Genomic DNA, 23251 nt, shown 5'->3' with positions numbered 1-23251 from the left:
GCTGAGGTACAGCAGAGCTGGTTTCTCTCCCTTCTGCTCTGGCCACTCTGTCGCTTTTGCGGGCTTTTCCTCCTCTACCAGACCCTTCAGTCAGCACTGCGTTTTCCCTGGGGTACCCTAGGCCCTTGCCTCCTCTCTCTTTTCCCCCTCCCTGGGTGATCTTGGTTACTACCTTCCTGCAGGTGATGTACAACTTTCTGACTCCAGCCTGGACTTCTCTGCTCTCTAGACCTGTGTATCTAAGTGTCTGTAAGAAACATTTTGTCCTGGTGTGTGTCACCTCAAACTTAAGATGTTCAAAACTGAACTTGTGTGTCCTTCCCTCATCACCCCCTCCAAAAGAAAAAAACAAAACAAAAAAACAAGCCCAATGCAGCACTGCTGTGCCCTGTCTCTGGAGATATTACCATCCCAGAAGCCTATGGGGCATCCTTGACAACCTGACTCTCTGTCATTCCTTCCCACACATCAGAATCAGTCCTATTGAGATTCACTCCTAAATATCCCTCAAATCCGCCCCCTTCTCCACACCTCTGCCACCACTGCCTTGGTCCAGGCTGCCCTTATCTGATGCCTGACTCCTGTAAAAGCCTGCTAACGGGCCCCAGCACCTGCCCCCCGCCACCCCATTTAGCCTGACCCTACTCCAGTCAGTTGTCTGTGACTGGGAACCTATTCAAATCAGATGATGTCACCCACCTGCTTAAATCTTTTTAGTAAAGACCAGAGTGCCAGTCTGCTTTCATCTCACAGCTGTGTCTCTCTCCTTCTGCCCCAGCTGTGATGTCCTTCTTTCTTTGATTTCTCCAACCATACAGCCTTTATACACGCTTTTCCTCTGTCTCCCCTCTTTTTTTTTTCTTTAAATAATTTATTTTTTGTTGAAAATATATACAGCAGAACACACACCAATTCAACAATTTCTACATGGAAGATTCAGTGACGTTGATTGCATTCTTTGAGTTGCGCAACCGTTCTTACCCTCCTTTTCTGAGTTCATCTTCCCCAGTAACGTAAACTCACCTCCCCGCTAAGCGGCCTATCTAACCTTTTGAGTTGCTGTTGTCAGTTTGACCCAGTACAGGTAGTTCTTTAAAAGTGCAAAGTGGTCAGGGCATATTGCTTACTAATTAAGCTCAACTATTGTTTGGTCCAAGAAGACCTCAGGGGATGTTTTTGTTTTAAGGTTTAAAGATGATCTCAGGGCAATAGTTTTAGGGGTTCATCCAGCTTCCATGGCTCCAGGAAATCTGGATTCTGTGAGTTGAAATAGTGTTCTCCATTTTCCCCCTTTTGATCTGGATCGTTCTGTAAGAGCTTTGATCAAAATGTTGAGTAATGGTAGCGGGCATTTTGATTAAAGTGCCATCAGGTCTCATGGCTTAGAAACCGTGGTGGTGTAGTGATTAAGAGCTACAGCTGCTAACCAAAAGGTTGGCAGTTCGAATCCACCAGGTGCTCCTTGGAAACTCTATGGGGCAGTTCTTCTCTGTCCTATAGGGTCACTATGAGTTGGAATCAACTTGATGGCAATGGGTTTGGTTTTTTGGTTTTAGATCTCATGGCAAAGGAGGCAATTGTTCATGGAGGCACTTAGCCACATGTTCCATTTCTTCCTGTTCTTGCCTCTGTTTCTGCTCATAACTTGTTAGGCACACACATGTTGATTGTTATGCCTTCCCAGTAAATTAACCCTTTTATTGTTATGAAATCTACCTCTTTATCTCTGCTAATGCTTTTGTCTTGCAGCCTGCTTTATATGATATTCATGTAGCCACTCCAGCCCCCTTAAGACGTTCATTGCTTATGTAGTATATATATGTTTCCATCCATTTACTTTCAACTTTGTGTTTTAATACTAAAAATGTGTCTGTGTAGTTCAAGGATAGCATGTAGTTAAGCTTTGCTTTTTTATCCATTCTGACAATCCCTGTCTTTTTTTAATTGGAGTATATAGACCATTAGCACTTAATTAGCATTTAATGTAACTATGGATATGGTTGGGTTAGTTCTGCCGTTTTACTGTTTGTTTTCTCTGTGCGTCCCTTCCTGCTTTCTCTTAGATTATTAGACTTTTTTTTTTTTTTGCTTTTTTTTAGTGGTTGCTCTAGGAATTACGACATAAGTCCCTAACTTTTCATAGTCTCTTTAAAGTGCATGTTGTATCATTTCACATAAGATGTCAGAACCTTGCCATTGTAAGTGTCTTCCTCTTAGTTAACTCCTACACAGCCACCACCTGTCTGTCAGTGCAGGCTTGCATGTTGCTGTGACGCTGTACAGGTTTCAGCAAAGGATCCAGGCTAAGATGGACTAGGAAGAAAGGCCTGGAGATCTGCTTCTGAAAGTCAGCCAGTGAAAACCGTATGGATTGGAATGGTCCAGTCTGCAACAGATCATGGAGGTGGCACAGGACCAGGGAGTGTTTTGTTCTCTTGTGCACAGGGTCTCCATGAGTCAAGGACTGATTTGACAGGAGGTAACAATAACAACTACTGCTACTTCCTGGTCAGAGCTCAGCTCCAAGGCTAGTTCTTCAGGGAATTCTTGCCTGACCTCTTTGACTAGGCTCAGCCTCTATTATGGTGCTCTGAGCAGGAGACGCTTCCCTTACCACGGTTGCAGTTTGCTCACTGTGGAATCCCCATCACTTAGCAGAGTGCTGAGTGCTTAGTTATTTGCTGACCAGATAAAGAAGAGCCCTGAGTTGTGGCTTGAAGAATACAAAAAGTTTCATGATAATACCCTCCACATGGTGGGAATGGCCAGATGTAAGGCTTAGTGGTTGAAAAGACAGTGCGGGCTGTGGTATGCATATTTAGTCGATTAAATGAAAGCTAAAACATAAAAATAATAAACAGCTATAATAAATAGCACCCACCGTCTAGAGAGCCAGTGCTGTGCTAAAACTCTGTGCACATTGTATCTTGTGTAGCCTCAGCCCTGTAAGTTACTCTTCTCCTCATGTCAAATGAAACAGTTGAGGTACAGAGAGGTACTTACCTTGGTCCCTAGTCACAGGCAAGGACTGTGTATTTAAACCCAGATCCACGTGATTCTCACGCTCAGAAAGGAATTAGAATTGAAAAGTGGAGTGTAATGGTTCCAGGCTTTGAATGCCAGTCCAGGGCATTTGAGTTTGGATTCGGACTCAGAGTTGGACAGAGAGAAGGCCAGGGGTGTTACTGAGGGTCTGTAGACTGTTGTGCTGGACGCTTCTATTCTTCACTTCCTTCTGAAAAAGGAAAAAAAAAAAAAAAGTGGGAAGCCTTCTGAGGTTTGGGATTAGGGAGTGAAGAGGTGAAAACAACGTTTCAGGGAGCTTCATCCAGGGTCGAGGGCAGGCGGGATTGGAGACGGAAGTCTGGAGGGAGGGGGAGATGTGTAAGGACGGCAGCTGCAGTTGGAGGGTAGCTGGGAAAAAAAAAAATTTTTTTTTTTAATGGGTGGAATTGGTTAATGGAGATGTATGAGGAAAGAATATTCCGCTTTCTTCTGGGTTGTTTCTTTCTTCTCACTGTTGCCTAAGGGACATTAAACGTATCCTTGATGGGGATTTTGTAGCCCAGTTTCTCAAACAGGGAGCTACAGATATCTTGGGATCAGAGAGAATGCTATTTTGTGGGAAAGGTAGGCAAGGCTAGGAGTTATATCACCATTTTTTTTTTTTTTTAATTCGGTATGTTAGTTCTGTGTGAGATCCTAGGTTACACGGTCTTCCTGACTGGTGGATAAAACCCCAAAACCAAACGCATTGCCATTGAGTCCATTCCGACTCATAGCAACCCTGTAGGACAGAGTAGAACTGCCCCCGTAGGGTTTCCAAGGAGCGACTGGTGGATAGGAACTGCCAGTCTCTTGGTTAGCAGCTGAGCTCTTAACCACGGTGCCATCAGTGGTGTATTTTTCTACCTCTCTGGCATCATCATCCCTGGTGGACGTTTCCGTTCAATTCATTACCAGTTGGTGTCGAGTCAGTTCCGACTCATGGCAGCCCCATGAGTAGGACTGTGCTCCGTAGGGTTTTCAATGGCTGTGGTCTTTTGGAAGTAGAACGTCAAAAGTAGGGACTCCTTGGTTCCTTTGACTTTGGTAGGTGGCTGAGGACATAGGGAGTTTCTGAACGTGATCTTTGCATTAAACAGTGAGGCTGTATGTTCTTAAAATTCTATGAAGGCGGTTGTGTGTGTGTGTGTGCGCGTGCGCACACCTGTGTGCATGTGCCGTTCTGTATCTGTTACCTGCTTTTGGGAGGGTCATTGAAAATTGTGCTAAACGGAACATTTTTTCCCCCTTGATGGAGAAAGAGCTTAAGCAATTTCCAAACTAAGATCAAAAGTTTTTACTTTCCCGATGAAACGTCTTATTGAAATTAAAAGGTTGCTTTGAAAGTGATCCAAAAAATAAATATCATTCTCTGAAGTTCAAGGTAAGTGCCAGTGATTTATGAATGCATTTGGAGTTTGCCCAAAGTACCGAGGGTCTAGTTTTTGTATCACTGTGGAATACGGAAATGCAGCGGTAGCACTGGTCTTCCGTATCAACCTGGGCCGTTTTCCATGCTTTTGTTGCTGTTTGTCTGTGGATACCTCTCTCCCTAGAATTGCTTAAAGCCCAGTTATTTTACTTGAGATCAATGACAAGAGCTGTGAGAGTCCTACCTGCTCCTTCATGTTCAGGTTACTTTGGGACCAATTCTTTGTAAACCTGTTGAAACCCATACGCAGCGAGCGTGGCGGAGTCCACTGTGGCCGTAAGTCATGGGGAGAGGGCCGGCCCGTAAATTCACATTCTCAGCTAGCGTTGTCTCTTGGCTGAGTAAATATTATGTCTCGCACATGCATGTACAGCTGTTTTGCCCTGGTGCTGTTTATGATAAACAGATACATTTAAAACTGTCATTGATGTCGCGGTTCCTCCCCCCAACTTTATTCCACATGTTATACAGTGGGACATTTTTTGACCTTTAAGAGAGAGTCCTTTTATTGGGGAAGATTGGAAGCTGCTGATCTAGTGTCCCAGGAATGAGACCCTGATTAACAACTGAGTGTGCCCCCAGGTTTTTAGGGTCCTAGTTGCCTCACCCTTGCAAAATAGGCATAGTAGACACTGATGGTTCTTTTTTAAAAATCTGTGACTTATACCAAGTTTTTCTGTAAGGGAAAGGTGTTGTAAGAATTTTGGCTGTTGTTATTCCCTTTGATTTAGAAAAATCTTTGAAGAGGTTCAAGGCTAGTGTGAGAGGAAGCTATTTGTGTCCCTTACAGATTCTGGCTTGGGGTTTTAGAGGCACGCTGTTCCAAAATCTGGACTGGTTCCTTTCTATTCTTGCCTGATTAGACTTGGCAAGGTCTTCAGAGCAAAGTGTCATAAAAGTTGGTTGTTTGAATTCATGTGAGCACGTTATCTCTTGTTCGGAATCTCTAAATGCTCCTTAGTGCCATGAAGCGTCCATGTCCTAGCCCAGTTTCCCAACCGGGGTCCAGAGGCATTCTGAGGTTGGAGAGATTGCTTTCCCTTCAAAAGGGGTCTGCCACTGCGTTGCTCGAGTTTGAGAAACACTGTCTCAGCAGCAATAGTAAACGCTCTGGAATTTGAATCTTACTCCTAACTCATTGTTTGTACTCTGGCCATTAATCTTCACCCTTTTCAGAAACGTTGGCGAATAAGGTTTTGTTTTTTGGCTGTGGTGCTTTGTTAGGAAATAAGGTTTTATTTTTTGGCTGTGGTGCTTTAGGTTTTTAACTCCTTTCACTTAATTTCTCTAGGAAGCCGACCTAAAGTTTTGAACCAGCGAACCCCAAACAGGGGTGATGTCCACGGTTCTGGTTTGGCTCTGTTTGCTTTCTGATGTAACTGAGAACTCTGTAGCCCTGGTGTTTTATTCATTGTGGGTCTATGGGAAGTTAATGGAGTAAAAGGGAAGACTGTATATATACTTGTCTCCTTCCTGGATCCCATTGTGCATGTGCGTGTGTGTGTGTGTGTGTGTGTAGTTTTGTATCTGTGTGTTTACAGTGGAGGAGGGGGTGTGGCAGAGAATTCTGACCCAGCGTTTATCTTCATGAGCTCTCCCGCTTCTGTGCTAAGATCAGACATTCCAGTCTTTTCTTGGTGGTGGGTGCAGCACTGAGGCTGGGTAGGGACACCTTGGTTCTCTAGAAAACCGGAAACCCAAAATCTCCAGTGGGGGTTCTCAGGGTGTGGTCCTCAGATCAGCAGCACCAGGGAACTTGTTTGAAATTCAGAGTCTCAGGCACTACTCCAGACCTTTGGAATTGGGAAGTGGGGGAAGTGCCCAGCAAGCTGTGCCTTAGCACACCTGCTAGGATGGCATTCTGATACATGCAAGAGTTTGAGAACCGCTGCGTAAGACCAGGGTCTTGTCAGTTTTCCGAGCAGACTTTTTGTGTCTCTGAGTGGTGACTGGAGCTTCAGGTTATCACTTTTTTGAACCAGCAGTTTGACACAAATAATATTAATAGTAAGAATGCTAATTGCTAGCCATATTAATATAGCCCAAAGCAAACTCACTGGCATTGAGTTGTTTCTGACTCATAGCAACCCTATAGGACACAGTAGAACTGCCCCATGGGGTTTCCAAGGCTGTAATGTTTATCACGGAAGCAGACTGCCACATCTTTCTCCTGCAGAGCAGCTGGTGGGTTCAAACTGCTGACCTTTCAGTTAGCAGCTGAGCGCTTAACTGCTGTGCCACCAGGGCTCCTCCGTATTCACATACCTGAAGGTTATGAGCATTGACTGTTATGAATCTGGGTTTGAATTCTTAACCACTGTGTGAGTTTGGGCAAGTTAACCTCTCCACTTTATTTCCTCAGCTGTAAAATGGAGGTAATACTAGTAGAAACTAGTCCTCTTTTATGGTGGAGGAATCTCTGAGGTATGGAAGCTGTTTCAGAGCTGGACTAGAGTCACCGTTAACTGGTGTTGGGGTTCAAGTTCCACACAGTCTGATTGCAGACCCTGGGCTCTTGACCACTGCTCCCTGTTCCCTCCTGCATGCACGTCCATTTAGTCATCCTTCCACTTGCGTCAGCTTCCTGTCCACCAGTAGCCACAGTGGCGAGCCATAGGGCTGCCTGTGCTGAGTTGGAATTGCAGCATCGCTGTCATTTCCGTCTTGCAGCTCTGAGCAGGACTCTGACGTAGACTTCACAGAATGAACCTTAGTGCTTCTTAACCCTGGAGCCTCCAAACCCTCTTTGAAAAGAAGCAGGGCTCTAGAGAGTACGAGCTGTCACTCTAGGTCTGTGGTGGTCAGCGGGAGCTCTGCGGAAATCTCCAGGAGCAGTTGTTGGTTCTCATCATGATGATTGTGGGTGGCATGAGGTGTGCTAGATGTCCTCAAAGTGCAGACAGATAGTTGGGCTCAGTGGAGCTTTGTTCTATATCAAATGTGCTTTCAAATGTGCCTCTGTAAATTCTTGTCCATCTCAGGTGGGCATCTGACCACATATTTTCTTAAAGAAGTCTTTTTTTTTTTTTTTTTGCATGATTTTAATACACATTTAATAGAAACTAAATTTCTGAGGAATGTAACTGTTGTGTCTTTACTAGGCTAGGAGAGGATTTTATTTTGTTGGTTTGAAACTTTCCCAAGCCTTTTTTTTCATTGTTTTGAAATTCATGTCAGGCTCTTCCTGGTATTTGAAATGGCAGCATGACATACCTGTATCAGCTCACATTTTGTAGTGGCCACGTTACGGCGACACTAGGAATAGAAACAGACATTTAACACCTTCTTCTTTTTTTTCTTTTTAAATAATATTTATTGTGCTTTAAGTGAAAGTTTACAAATCAAGTCAGTCTCTCACACAAAAACCCATATACACCTTGCTACACACTCCCAGTTACTCTCCCCATAATGAGACAGCCTGCTCTCTCCCTCCACTCTCTCTTCTCGTGTCCATTTCGCCAGCTTCTAACCCCCTCCACCCTCTCATCTCTCCTCCAGGCAGGAGATGCCAGCATAGTCTCAAGTGTCCACCTGATCCAAGAAGCTCACTCCTCACCAGCATCCCACTCCAACCCATTGTCCAGTCCAGTCCATGTCTGAAGAGTTGGCTTTGGGAATGGTTCCTGTCCTGGGCCAACAGAAGGTCTGGGGGCCATGACCACCAGGGTCCTCCTAGTCTCAGTCAGACCATTAAGTCTGGTCTTATGAGAATTTGGGTCTGCATCCCACTGCTCTCCTGCTCCCTCAGTTAACGCCTTCTTCATGTGTCAAAGGGGCCCTATTGGCGTGACTGCTAACTGAAAGGTCGGTAGTTCAAACCTACCAGCCACTCCATGGGAGAAAGATTGGCAGCCTGCTTCCATAAAGATTACAGCCTTGGAAACCCTAGGGGGAACTTCTCCGTCCCGTAGCTTCGCTGTGAGTTGGAATCGACTTGAAGGTAGTAGGTTTTTGGTTGGGTTTATGTGTCAAAGTTTGATGTGCCCAGGGATTACCTGGGAATTTGTTGACATGTAGGTTTTGATTGTGGGAGGGCCTGAGAGCTTGCATTTCTGAGGAGCTCCCCAGTGATGCCGATGGTGACCAGACTTGAGTGGGGAGGGGCTAGCGTAGTTTGCCTGACTTTTCTACAGAAGATCCTTACTTTTGAAGTATATCTTTTATGATGACTTGCTTTCCTTTTATTTTAGAATTAGGGCAATATATTGATTTTTTTTCTTTAAATATGGGTACAAATAGATTATCATCTATGGATTTCATTTCACACTGGGAGAAAGTGTATTAAAAAATACTTGTTCTTAAAAGGTGATATTTTGGGCTTGATGGGTGGGAGCCACTGTTCTGGGTGACAAAGAAGTGCTCATCATAAATACAGATGAAATTCTGAGCCCTGAAGTTACGGAGTAGTGATTCAAAATATGCTCACGTTCATTGTTCAAACAGGTTATCATTTACTTATTCACTCTTTGAACAAATGTGTATTGAATGCCTGCTGCGTGTGCCGTGAGCCAGGCCCAGCTCTATGTGCTTGGCACGCACCAGTGGATAAAACAAAGACCCTTGGTCTCCTGGACCTTACCTTCCACTGGGGAGATGGACAGTTCACATAGTAGGTAAACCACGTGGTGCATTAGGTGGCAAGTGGTGTGGATTACCGGAGGATTAGGAGCGCGCAGTGAAGGGAATCAGGTGGTAAGTTCCAGTTTTAAATAGGGTCATCAAGTTTCTCATTGAGAATGTAAAATTTGAGTAGACTTAGTGGTCTGGGAGTCGAGTATGTGGGTGCCAGGGGACAGAGCACTCCAGGAAGAGGAAATAGTACGAAGGCCCTGAGTCTCCAGAACTGGCTGGTGTCTTGTTTGCGGACCCATAGGAGACCAGCATGGCTGGAGTGGAGCGAGTGAAGGGGGGTGTGGATAGAGGTGTGGTCAGGACAGTAAGGGCAGCAGGACAGGATGACACAGGGACCTGTAGGTCACTACAGGGCCTTTGGCTTGCACTTTGAATAAAAGGCGGGGCCATCGCGGGTTAGAGTAGGAGTGATGTGAACTCACTGAAGTGTTAAAAGTCTCCCTCTGGCTGCTTTGTTGAAAACAGGGCAAGAGTAGCAGCAGGAGGACAGTAGTCAGGAGCCATTGCACATCCAAGTGGGAAATGGTGGTGACCCTGATCTGGCGAGAGGAGTGGTGGTGGCAAGAAGCAGTCACATTCTACGTGAGTCTTAGGTGACACTTAGGATACCAGATTAAAACGTTCTCAGAACTCAAGGTGCCTAACAGTATCTGTGTGGATTCTAGTTAAAAGAAAAGAAGAGAAAAGAAAACAAACCTGTTGTCCTCGAGTCAATTCCGGCTCATAGCAACCCTATAGGACAGAGTAGAACTACCCCGTAGGATTTTGATTTTCTAGGCTGTAATCTTTATGGGAGCAGACTGCTACATCTTTCTCCATCGGGGTGGCTGATAGGTTCGAACCACCGACCTTTTGGCTAGCAGCCGGTGCTTAACCACTGCATCACCTAGTTAACTATAAAGAAAATCTGATGTGGCTGATAGGCTTGTCACCATGGTTGTATTTTCTGTTCCTTCTGGACAGTGTGTGTGTGCGGGTGTGGGTGTGGGTGTGTATAAGGGTGTGAGATGTCTCTCCAGGCCAGTGGGTAGCAGCCACATGCAGGAGCAACTAACTGAGCTGGTGCTAGTTTAGAGTAGAAAGTGAAGCAGGAATAGGTGGGACTAGCTGGTCCTCCAAGCCTCACACATTTCCTCTTGATTAAGCCAGCACATATTTTTAGTAAAAACAGATGCTGTCACTTAATTAATATTTCTTGTAATACTCCGATGGTAAATCACAGATAGAAATTCAGTTTGCTCTTTCTTCTGCTGTCATGATCCGTTTGTGTCCCTATTAGACTCAGAGGCTATGGAAAAATTGCTGTCCTACTTCCCTTATCTAAATTGACCAAAGCCCCTCTGACTTAAAACACACATTTTGTAGTTTTGCCCTAGATTTCAAATAAGTAAATATGAAAATAGGGGAACAGTTTGAGATGTCTTCTGATAATGCATGTATAACTCGTTTTCTACACAGATCACGGTTTTGGTGACCTTCTAGGCTTGAAGGAGACTTTATTACCACAGAGCTACATTTTCTCACATGGGGTCTTTTGAAAGCCCACCAAAACAGCGGCCCGCCAAGGTGTTAGTAAGGGCACACATAATTAAGTAAAGTTATATGGCATGTCTCCAGCAGACCTCCATTCCTGGCCAAGGTGACCTTTTAGACCGGTCAGGTACTTATGTATCATAAACTACGGCTTTATCCTAAGGTTCCCTGATGAATGATAGTGGTGATTTTAATCAGTCATTTTTTTCCCCCCATTTTTGGGCCAGCAGAATCATTTCTGAAGAGGCAGTGTATATTCTCATTCTCGTGCTGCGATAACCATTTTGCCAACTGTCGCTGAGACCATTTCTTGGCTTGGCATGGGCGGTCAGGAGCTGCTGTGGTGTCGCTTCATTGCTCAAGCCTCTCCCTCTTATTTCGTCAAGTCTGTATTTTAGGAACTCTGATTTAGTTTCGTAACTCAGTGATAATTTGAGCAGGGCAAGTGCCTTTTTTTTTTTTTAAAGTCTTAGGTTATTTTTGATGTGTTCTGACCTTGAAAAGTTTTATTTTTTCTTGTATCTGTCCTGTAGGAGATCTTTTTAAGGAGAGTGGGAATTGTAGCTATATATTTTTGGATCAAGTTTTCACGTGGCATTTGTTCTTTGATAGCATGGCGTCCTGCAAATTCTTCTTCCTAGTCTAGGAGGTAAACCAAACCCCTTGCCTTTGAGTCAGTTCCGACTCACAGTGACCCTATAGGACAGACTAGAACTGCCCCGTAGGGTTTCCAAGGAGTGGCTAGTGGATTCAAATTGCTGCCTTTTGGCTAGCAGCTGAGCTCTTGGCCACGGCATCACCAGGGCTCCAGTCTAGGGTATAGAAGACAGGATTTCAGCGCTGGCTTTGTTGAATAACTGTACTAGGTTAGTGAGCTCCTGGAGCCTCATTCTTCTCATCTGTCAAATAGGCATGAGAATACACCAACACTGTCTACCTCGGAGTTGTAAAGATCAGGTGAGCCAAAATGTACCTGAAAGAACTTTGGAAACAGTAAACTTCCCTTCAGTTGTAGGTCGTGTGGTTATAGTGATAAAGCTCATGTCTAGGAATCCTTCATTCCTGTGTGTGACTTGTTATGGGGTCTTGGATAAGTTTGGTTGAGCCAGTTTTCTTGAACAGAAACTAGCAGTCTGTATAGGGGCTGATGAGGAAGAAAGAATCAGACTATGAGCTGTCTAGAAACCATTTCTAGCTTAAAAACTCCATGATTTAATGTTTTGCGGGGGGTGGACTTTTGATCTTTTTCTTTTTTCAGCTTAACAATTGAACATTTTCAAACTTAAAGAATAGTTAAAAGAATGGTGTAATAAATACCCATAACGCTTTTGAGCCATTCACTTTATCTCTGTAGACATTTATATGGTATGTATACACACATATATGCATACATATGCATACTGAACCCTTTAAAAGTAAGGGGCAGACATCCTGACACTTTACCCAGAAGCACCTCAGGATATAGCATTTGAGAATAAGGACGTTTTCCTGTATGACCATAACCAAAATAATCAACCAAAGAAAACTAATAAGAATTTTGTAAAGTTATCTAAGATTAATCTGTATTCAAAATTTTCCACTGTTCCAAAAGTGTATTTTATAGTTGTTTCTTTTTTTCCCCAATCCAGAATCCAGTCAGGGTTCTTCTATGGCATTTGACGGTTATGTTTTTTTAAAATACCTTCGAATTTAAAATAGTCCTGCACCCCCCCCCCCTTTTCCCATGACATTGACCTTTTTGAAGAACTCCGACTAGCTTTCTTATAGAATGCCTTCCATTGTTCTGGATTTGTCTTTTTCCTCATGGTGGTACTTCACTGTGCCTCACGTCCCCATAGTTTCCATGAACTGGAAGTTAAGTCTAGGGACCTGGTTATATGGGTCTTTGAATTTCAATCTCTGCTGTCGTTGACTTGGTGTGCCTTCAACAGTGCTCTTCTGCAGAGTATAGCAGAATTACTCCTTGCTTAGGCCGCAGCACGCTGAAGTCGGCTGACGCTTTTACGTCCTTCTGATTAATCAGTACTTTCTCTCGAACAGGATGAACTTACTGCCGTGAATGTAAAGCAAGGCTTCAACAATCAGCCAGCCTTCACTGGGGATGAACATGGCTCAGCCAGAAATATTGTAATTAACCCGTCAAAGGTAATGCTAATTGTCTTTCTCTGAAAGCTTGTGAAAAAGTGTGCGTACGTTACAGCCTTGATAGGTATTTAACATTGATAAGTTAGTGTTATTTAAACTGCAATCTATGTTTGAATTTCCCTAAAATCTCCTGTGAGGATGGCTGTCCTGCCCCTGGATCCAGTCATGGATCATCCGCTGTGTTGGGTTGTCGTGTCTCTTTTAATCTAGAATGGTAACTCCTGCCATTTCTTTTCTTTTTTCTTTTTGCCTTTCATGATGGCCATTTCAGAAGGATCCAGGTCAGCTATTTGTCATATATTCTAAGCTGTAGTCTAGCTTTATCTAATTGTTTCTGTATGATACGATTCAACTTAAACATTTTTGGTAAGAAGACTGCGTAGGTGATAGGTGTACTTCTTTTTGCATCCTATCAGGATGAGGCATGCAATGCTAAAACCCCCAAAAAACCCAAACCCATTGCTGTCAAGTTGATGCCAACCTATAACGACCCTAAGGACGGAGTAGAATTGTCCCCATAGGGTTTCCAAGGAGCGGCTGATGGATTCCAACTGCCATCCTTTTTTGTGAGTAGCTGGACTCTTAATCACTGCGCTACCAGGGCTGCATGCCATGCTGGTTCGTCATATTATTGGTTAGACTAAGTTTGATCACTTGATTGAGGTGGTGTGTGTCATCTCTCTCCACTCCTCTAAGTAATCTCTTCAGGGTGACACTTTGAGACCGTAGAATATCTTGTTCTCTTACAAAATTCAGTCTGTGATTTTAGCATCAATTGATGATTCTTGCTGCATGGCTTATGTTGCTCATGGTTGCACCATGGTGGCTTTTCTAAGTGTCATTCTTCATATACTTACTAGTTGGCTTTCTTTTGTAAAGAAAAGCTTTCCCACCTCTGCTTTCAGTATCGCGTTAGACTCATGGATTCTTTTTTAAATTCAGTATGTTATCATCTGTTACTTTCTATTTTTTTTGATCATATTGTCCCACATTTGCCAGTGGGGGGCTCCTTAAGCCTGGCACCTGGGTTCTTGTATTATGTCCCCCATCATTCTCTGAATAATTCTTCACTTTTTGGCACGGTAGAATATTCCAGACTCGTTGTCTTCCCTGTGCCTCAGCCCAGATCTGGGTGCTAGGTGTGCTCATTGTTACTGGGGTATCATTACTTCTGGGTTCTGTCAGTGGACAGAGCTGGGAAACATACATACAAAAAACCAAACATACAATTTAAAAAAGGATAATACCACCTGCTTCCTCCTTACTTTTCCCTATTGCATCTTTGTATCTCCCTTCTCCCAAAGTGAGACTCCTCCTTCTTAACAATATCAACATATTTTTTCATGTCCTCTGTCTTACAAAACACATAACAAACTTTCAGAATAAACTCTACCAGTGCTCCTCTGCCAACAAAATTGCGATGTAAAATTTACAGTTTTTCTACAATGCTTTTCCTCCTTAGACTAAATCCCGTTAAGGACATAGAGTCAGAGTGTTGCATTAAAAAAAGTTCTTGAGTTAAATCTCTCTGTGGTCATATTAGCAATTAGGTATAGAGATTGGGATATTTGTGTTTGTATTATTTTAGTTTTTTATATTTAATCTTTTGTGAGATATTTTTATTTTTTGAATATTAAAATATTTTAAGTTTTCTTAAATGCAAAACATCATATATACAAATAAAAAAAAATCAGATATACAGAAGAATTCCCACACTTCCTTCCCCCTCTCTGAAGGGAACCATTGTTAAAGGTTCACGCGTTACCCAGAGCTTTTTCTATGTGCGCACATGTGCACACGAACATATGTAACACGAACATATGTATAGTTGACAGTTAATTTGAATGTTTCAGTTTCTGGTTTAACAATGTGAAACAATATGGAAGTGTTTTCTGTAGATAGTCCCATGAACCTACCACAGTGTTGTTGTTGTTAGGTGCCATCGAGTCGGTTCTGACTCATAGCAACCCTATGCACAACAGAACGAAACACTGCCCGGTCCTGCGCTATCCTTACAGTTGTTGTTATGCTTGAGCTCATTGTTGCAGCCACTGTCAGTCCACCTCACTGAGGGTCTGCCTCTGTTCCACTGACCCTGTTCTTTGCCAAGCGTGATGTCGTTCTACAGGGACTGGCCCCTCCTGACAACATGTCCAAAGTATGTAAGACGCGGTCTCGCCATCCTTGCTTCCAGGGAGCATTCTGGTTGTACTTCCTAAGACAGATTTGTTCATTCTTTTGGCAGTCCATGGTATATTCACTATTTTTCGCCAGCACCACAATTCAGAGGCGTCTGCTCTTCTTCAATCTTCTTATTCATTGTCCAGCTTTCACATGCATATGATGAGATTGAAAATACCATGGCTTGGGTCAGGCGCACCTTGGTCTTTAAGGTGATATCTTTGCTTTTCAACACTTTAAGGAGGTCATTTGCAGTAGATTTATCCAATGCATTGTGTAGCTTGATTTCTCTACTGCTGCTTCTGTGGCTGTTGATTGTGGATCCAAGTAAAATGAAATCCTTGACAACTTCAGTCTTTTCTCCGTTTATCATGATGTTGCTTATTGGTCCAGTTGTGAGGATTTTTGTTTTCTTTATATTGAGGTGTAATCCATACTGAAGGCTGTGGTCTTTGATCTTCATTAGTAAGTGCTTCAAGTCCTTTTCACTTTCAGCAAGCAAGGTTGTGTCATCTGCATAACGCAGGTTGTTAATAAGTCTTCCTCTAATCCTGATGCCCGGTTCTTCTTCATATAGTCCACCTTCTTGGATTATTTGCTCAGCATACAGATTGAGTAGGTATGGTGAAAGGATACAACCCTGATGCATACCTTTCCTGACTTTAAACCAATCAGTATCCCCTTGTTCTGTCCGAACAACTGCCTCTTGATCTGTGTAAAGGTTCCTCATGAGCACAGTTAAGTGTTCTGGAATTCCTATTCTTTGCAGTGTTATCCATGTTTTTAGTTTCATCTTTTTCCAATCTTGATACACTTTTTACATTACAGCCATGCTTGTGTATATACTATTTGTGTTCTACTTTTTAAAAATGTCACATTATTTTGTGTGTACTTTCCCTTGTAGCCAAAGCATTCATATTAATAATGACAGATAACCATTTCATCATTTATGTGCTGTAGTTGATTGAAACTTCTCTCTAATATGGAATGATTAGCTTGTTAGCAATTTCTCATGTTTGTTTATAAAGATGTTGCAGTCCGAGTGGAACATACAGTTTTGTTCTTCAGGATAAGTTCCCAGAAGTGTAGTACTTGGCCAGAGGATTTGATGCTTTATGTCTCTGGATGTGAGCTGCCAAGTTGTCCTCAGAGTTGCATTGAGTTTTATGTCAATTTAAATAACTGAATAAATGAAAGTAACACTCGTTGTACCTTCTGCTGCTACCACTGTTCCTGTGAGATTTATTCAGCGCTTAAAAGCCTTCTGAGGAAAGTCTGGCTTCCTAAATGTGAAGTTTATGAACTATAATGTAGCCCTTAAACTCTTCTTTATTTTCTTATCAAATGAATTATTTTCAACATAGCTTTGAATTGATGAAAACAAGCTTTAAATGAAATGTTATCTCTCATGCCTTGTTTGAGGAAGTACAAATTTATAAATAATCATACAGAGGATAATTTGGTATACTTATTAAAATCACAGAATCATAACATCTTTTGATCCAGTGACCTGAATTCTGGAAATTTACCCTAAAGCTTTACCTGCACGTATATGAAAGAACACATGTAAAAGGCTATTCACTTGAACGTGACTTGTAATAGCAAAAGATTAGAACACGTGAACACGTACTCCAAGTGACTATTAACGGTGGCCTGATTAAATAAAATATAGGACCTCCAGGTGGTGATATGGAAAGCTCTCAGACATTTGCCAGGTGTGGCTAGTGAACCATACATAGACCAAACCAAACCCGTTGCCGTTGAGTCTATTCATAGCGACCTTATAGGACAGAGTAGAGCTGCCCCATAGGGTTTCCAAGGAGCAGCTGGTGGATTCCAACTGCCGACCTTTTGGTTAGCAGCCATAGCTCGCCATAGCTCTTAACCACTGCGCCACCAGGGCTCCATACGTACAAGGAAGAAGCAAATAATAATCTGTTTGTGTTTGCTCATGTGTATTCACGTAAAGAAACGCTGGAAGAACACATAAGAAACTAATCCGTGTAGCCACTTGGAGGTAGGCATTGGATACTTGGGAATGAAGCTGTTTTTCATTTTATGTATTTTGGAGCAATGTGAATATATTGCGCTTAGAATAAAATTAAATAGTATGATCACATTTTAATTTATTTTTGAGCCCTTACGCTCATTTTGGAAACCCTGGTAGCATAGTGGTTAAGAGCTACTACGGCTGCTAACCAAAAGGCGGCAGTTCAAATCTACCAGGTGCTTCTTGGAAACCTTATGGGGCAGTTCTACTCTGTCCTAGAGGGTCACTATGAGTTGGAATCGACTTGATGGCAACAGGCTTGGGTTTTTTTGGAAAGCTTGTTGTTTTCTTCTCTCTTGGTTCCTTGGGAATTTTGACTTTGTTTACAGTATGCAGTTGTTAGCAAGATGTGTTAGCAGGAATTAAAACATGTATGTACCCTCACCATGGTGTATTGCTGTCATTAAGTACACAGAAGAGAGTACAATTATAAAACAGATTGCTCAGACTTAAAAAATTTTTACCTTTGCTTATTGTAATTAAAAAGCTTATATACAATTGCAAATAAGATACCTTTTAAATATAACACAGTCTACCCAGGTAGGTTTTCAGTGTTGTTGGAGCAAAGACCAAATATCTGTTGAGAAATTTACAGTTAAACGTTCGGCTGCTATTGGCTGCTTGATTACAAACAACTGGTTTTGCTGAAATTTTTGCCCTTAATTTAGTCTGTTTGGACGTTCTACAAAGATCTGTTTAAAACAGTGACGACGACAATGAAGTTGTTTTTTTTTTTTTTAAAAAGCTCAGACTTTTTTTTTTCTCCCTAATTAGTCTGATTTTTTGTACCTTATAACACCAGCACACCCAAACAGACTTCTTTTTATTGTGCATAAATCACAAGGATCAGAGAATGCCAATTCACGTGAAAAAAAGTAGTACCAGCTTTTCACCAGGTAGGTAGACTTGGCCCGTCGCTTGCAACTGTGTTCCGACCTACAGATTGTTTACTGACTCATGAATATTAACTAAGATGGTAATTCTTACTTTGCGTCACCAGGGTAGGTATTTTAATTATGATTGCCGTGGTTTGCTTGCCTTACTGGGGTGTTTATTAGAAATTCCTTTCTGGGTCATGTTTTTAAAGAATTTCCATGGTGCGAAATGTGGTGGTTTCATAGGAGTCTTGAAAATTTCAGCAGGTTTTTTTTTTTTTTTTTTTTTTTTTTTTTATAATAACTTTTATTAAGCTTCAAGTGAACGTTTACAAATCCAATCAGTCTGTCACATATAAGTTTACATACATCTCACTCCCTACTCCCACTTACTCTCCCCGTCTTGAGTCAGCCCTTTCAGTCTCTCCTTTCTTGACCATTTTGCCGGCTTCCCTCTCTCTCTATCCTCCCATCCCCCCTCCAGACAAGAGTTGCCAACACAATCTCAAGTGTACACCTGATATAATTAGCTCACTCTTCATCAGCGTCTCTCTCCCACCCGCTGACCAGTCCCTTTCATGTCTGATGAGTTGTCTTCGGGGATGGTTCCTGTCCTGTGTCAACAGAAGGTCTGGAGAGCATGACCGCCGGGATTCCTCCAGTCTCAGTCAGACCATTAAGTTTGGTCTTCATATGAGAATTTGGGGTCTGCATCCCACTGCTCTCCTGCTCCCTCAGGGGTCCTCTGCTGAGCTCCCTGTCAGGGCAGTCATCGATTGTGGCCGGGCACCAACTAGTTCTTCTGGTCTCAGGATGATGTAGGTCTCTGGTTCATGTGGCCCTTTCTGTCTCTTGGGCTCTTAGTTGTCATGTGGGCTTGGTGTTCTTCATTTTCCTTTGCTCCAGGTGGGTTGAGACCAATTGCTGCATCTTAGATGGCTGCTTGTTAGCATTTAAGACCCCAGACGCCACATTTCAAAGTGGGATGCAGAATGATTTCATAATAGAATTATTTTGCCAATTGACTTAGAAGTCCCCGCAAACCATGTTCCCCAGACCCCCGCGCTTGCTCCGCTGAGCTTTGAAGCATTCATTTTATCCCGGAAACTTCTTTGCTTTTGGTCCAGTCCAATTGAGCTGACCTTCCATGTATTGAGTGTTGTCTTTCCCTTCACCTAAAGCAGTTCTTATCTACTGATTAATCAATAAAAAAACCCTCTCCCACCCTCCCTCCCTCCCCCCCTCGTAACCACAAAAGTATGTGTTCTTCTCAGGTTTACTATTTCTCAAGATCTTATAATAGTGGTCTTATACAGTATTTGTCCTTTTGCCTCTGACTCATTTCGCTCAGCATAATGCCTTCCAGGTTCCTCCATGTTATGAAATGTTTCAGAGATTCGTCACTGTTCTTTATCGATGCGTAGTATTCCATTGTGTGAATATACCACAATTTATTTACCCATTCATCCGTTGATGGACACCTTGGTTGCTTCCAACTTTTTGCTATTGTAAACAGAGCTGCAATAAACATGGGTGTGCATATATCTGTTTGTATGAAGGCTCTTGTATCTCTAGGGTATATTCCGAGGAGTGGGATTTCTGGGTTGTATGGTAGTTCTATTTCTAACTGTTTAAGATAACGCCAGATAGATTTCCAAAGTGGTTGTACCATTTTACATTCCCACCAGCAGTGTATGAGAGTTCCAATCTCTCCGCAGCCTCTCCAACATTTATTATTTTGTGTTTTTTGGATTAATGCCAGCCTTGCTGGTGTGAGATGGAATCTCATCGTAGTTTTAATTTGCATTTCTCTAATGGCTAATGATCGAGAGCATTTTCTCATGTATCTGTTGGCTGCCTGAATATCTTCTTTAGAGAAATGTGTGTTCATATCCTTTGCCCACTTCTTGATTGGGTTGTTTGTCTTTTTGTGGTTGAGTTTTGACAGAATCATGTAGATTTTAGAGATCAGGCGCTGGTCGGAGATGTCATAGCTGAAAATTCTTTCCCAATCTGTAGGTGGTCTTTTTACTCTTTTGGTGAAGTCTTTAGATGAGCATAGGTGTTTGATTTTTAGGAGCTCCCAGTTATCGGGTTTCTCTTCATCATTTTTGGTAATGTTTTGTATTCTGTTTATACCATGTATTAGGGCTCCTAGGGTTGTCCCAGTTTTTTCTTCCATGATCTTTATCGTTTTAGTCTTTATGTTTAGGTCTTTGATCCACTTGGAGTTAGTTTTTGTGCATGGTGTGAGGTATGGGTCCTGTTTCATTTTTTTGCAAATGGATATCCAGTTATGCCAGCACCATTTGTTAAAAAGGCTGTCTTTTCCCCAGTTAATTGACACTGGTCCTTTGTCAAATATCAGCTGCTCATACGTGGATGGATCTATGTCTGGGTTCTCAATTCTGTTCCATTGGTCTATGTGTCTGTTGTTGTACCAATACCAGGCTGTTTTGACTACTGTGGCTGTATAATAGGTTCTGAAGTCAGGTAAGGTGAGGCCTCCCACTTTCTTCTTCTTTTTCAGTAGTGCTTTGCTTATCCGGGGCTTCTTTCCCTTCCATATGAAATTGGTGATTTGTTTCTCTATCCCCTTAAAATATGACATTGGAATTTGGATCGGAAGTGCGTTAAATGTATAGATGGCTTTTGGTAGAATAGACATTTTTACTATGTTAAGTCTTCCTATCCATGAGCAAGGTATGTTTTTCCACTTAAGTATGTCCTTTTGAATTTCTTGTAGTAGAGCTTTGTAGTTTTCTTTGTATAGGTCTTTTACATCCTTGGTAAGATTTATTCCTAAGTATCTTATCTTCTTGGGGGCTACCGTGAATGGTATTGATTTGGTTATTTCCTCTTCGGTGTTCTTTTTGTTGATGTAGAGGAATCCAAGTGATTTTTGTATGTTTATTTTATAACCTGAGACTCTGCCAAACTCTTCTATTAGTTTCAGTAGTTTTCTGGAGGATTCCTTAGGGTTTTCTGTGTATATAATCATGTCATCTGCAAATAGTGATAACTTTACTTCTTCCTTGCCAATCCGGATACCTTTTATTTCTTTGTCTAGCCTGATTGCCCTGGCTAAGACTTCCAACACGATGTTGAATAAGAGCGGTGATAAAGGGCATCCTTGTCTGGTTCCCGTTCTCAAGGGAAATGCTTTCAGGTTCTCTCCATTTAGAGTGATATTGGCTGTTGGCTTTGCATAGATGCCCTTTATTATGTTGAGGAATTTTCCTTCAATTCCTATTTTGGTAAGAGTTTTTATCATAAATGGGTGTTGGACTTTGTCAAATGCCTTTTCTGCATCAATTGATAAGATCATGTGGTTTTTGTCTTTTGTTTTATTTATGTGATGGATTACATTAATGGTTTTTCTGATATTAAACCAGCCTTGCATACCTGGTATAAATCCCACTTGATCAGGGTGAATTATTTTTTTGATGTGTTGTTGGATTCTATTGGCTAGAATTTTGTTGAGGATTTTTGCATCAATGTTCATGAGGGATATAGGTCTATAATTTTCTTTTTTTGTAATGTCTTTACCTGGTTTTGGTATCAGGGAGATGGTGGCTTCATAGAATGAGTTGGGTAGTATTCCGTCATTTTCTATGCTTTGGAATACCTTTAGTAGTAGTGGTGTTAACTCTTCTCTGAAAATTTGGTAGAACTCTGCAGTGAAGCCGTCCGGGCCAGGACTTTTTTTTGTTGGGAGTTTTTTGATTACCGTTTCAATCTCTTTTTTTGTTATGGGTCTATTTAGTTGTTCTGCTTCTGAATGTGTTAGTTTAGGTAGGTAGTGTTTTTCAAGGAATTCATCCATTTCTTCTAGGTTTTCAAATTTGTTAGAGTACAATTTTTCATAATAATCTGAAATGATTCTTTTAATTTCATTTGGTTCTGTTGTGATGTGGTCCTTCTCATTTCTTATTCGGGTTATTTGTTTCCTTTCCTGTATTTCTTTAGTCAGTCTAGCCAATGGTTTATCAATTTTGTTAATTTTTTCAAAGAACCAGCTTTTGGCTTTGTTAATTCTTTCAATTGTTTTTCTGTTCTCTAATTCATTTAGTTCAGCTCTAATTTTTATTATTTGTTTTCTTCTGGTGCCTGATGGATTCTTTTGTTGCTCACTTTCTATTTGTTCAAGTTGTAGGGACAGTTCTCTGATTTTGGCTCTTTCTTCTTTTTGTATGTGTGCATTTATTGATATAAATTGACCTCTGAGCACTGCTTTTGCTGTGTCCCAGAGGTTTTGATAGGAAGTATTTTCATTCTCGTTGCTTTCTATGAATTTCCTTATTCCCTCCTTGATGTCTTCTATAACCCAGTCTTTTTTCAGGAGGGTATTGTTCATTTTCCAAGTATTTGATTTCTTTTCCCTCGTTCTTCTGTTATTGATCTCTAGTTTTATTGCCTTGTGGTCTGAGAAGATGCTTTGTAATATTTCGATGTTTTGGACTCTGCAAAGGTTTGTTTTATGACCTAATATGTGGTCTATTCTAGAGAATGTTCCATGTGCGCTAGAAAAAAAAGTATATTTTGCAGCAGTTGGGTGGAGAGTTCTGTATAAGTCAATGAGGTCAAGTTGGTTGATTGTTCTAATTAGATCTTCCGTGTCTCTGTTGAGCTTCTTACTGGATGTCCTGTCCTTCTCCGAAAGTGGTGTGTTGAAGTCTCCTACTATAATTGTGGAGGTATCTATCTCGCTTTTCAGTTCTGTTAAAATTTGATTTATATATCTTGCAGCCCTGTCATTGGGTGCGTAAATATTTAATATGGTTATGTCTTCCTGATCAATTGTCCCTTTTATCATTATATAGTGTCCTTCTTTATCCTTTGTGGTGGATTTAAGTCTAAAGTCTATTTTGTCAGAAATTAATATTGCTACTCCTCTTCTTTTTTGCTTATTGTTTGCTTGATATACTTTTTTCCATCCTTTGAGTTTTAGTTTGTTTGTGTCTCTAAGTCTAAGGTGTGTCTCTTGTAGGCAGCATATAGATGGATCGTGTTTCTTTATCCAGTCTGTGACTCTCTGTCTCTTTATTGGTGCATTTAGTCCATTTACATTCAGGGTAATTATAGATAAATAAGTTTTTAGTGCTGTCATTTTGATGCCTTTTTATGTGTGTTGTTGACAATTTCATTTTTCCACATACTTTTTTGTGCTGAGGCGTTTTTCTTAGTAAATTGTGAGATCCTCACTTTCATAGTGTTTGACTTTATGTTAGTTGAGTCGTTACGTTTTTCTTGGTTTTTGTCTTGAGTTATAGAATTGTTATACCTTTTTGTGGTTACCTCATTATATACCCCTATTTTTCTAAGTAAAAACCTAACTTGTATTGTTCTATATCGCCT

General features: G+C 41.6%; 1 protein-coding gene across 6 annotated transcripts in view; it reads left to right on the top strand.

Moving 5' to 3' along the window:
• Nucleotides 1–23251, top strand: part of MED12L (mediator complex subunit 12L) — a 361451-nt gene that overhangs the window by 30025 nt on the left and 308175 nt on the right. For all 6 annotated transcript variants that reach the window (XM_049867828.1, XM_049867831.1, XM_049867829.1 and 3 more), the window contains exon 3: nt 12683–12787. In XM_049867828.1, coding sequence (XP_049723785.1) covers nt 12683–12787 — 105 coding nt within the window. The remainder of the gene's footprint in view (nt 1–12682; nt 12788–23251) is intronic.

This window comes from Elephas maximus, chromosome 23 (genome assembly GCF_024166365.1).
Source record: "Elephas maximus indicus isolate mEleMax1 chromosome 23, mEleMax1 primary haplotype, whole genome shotgun sequence".
NCBI lineage: Eukaryota > Metazoa > Chordata > Mammalia > Proboscidea > Elephantidae > Elephas > Elephas maximus.
This window is presented reverse-complemented; position numbering and strand designations above follow the sequence as displayed.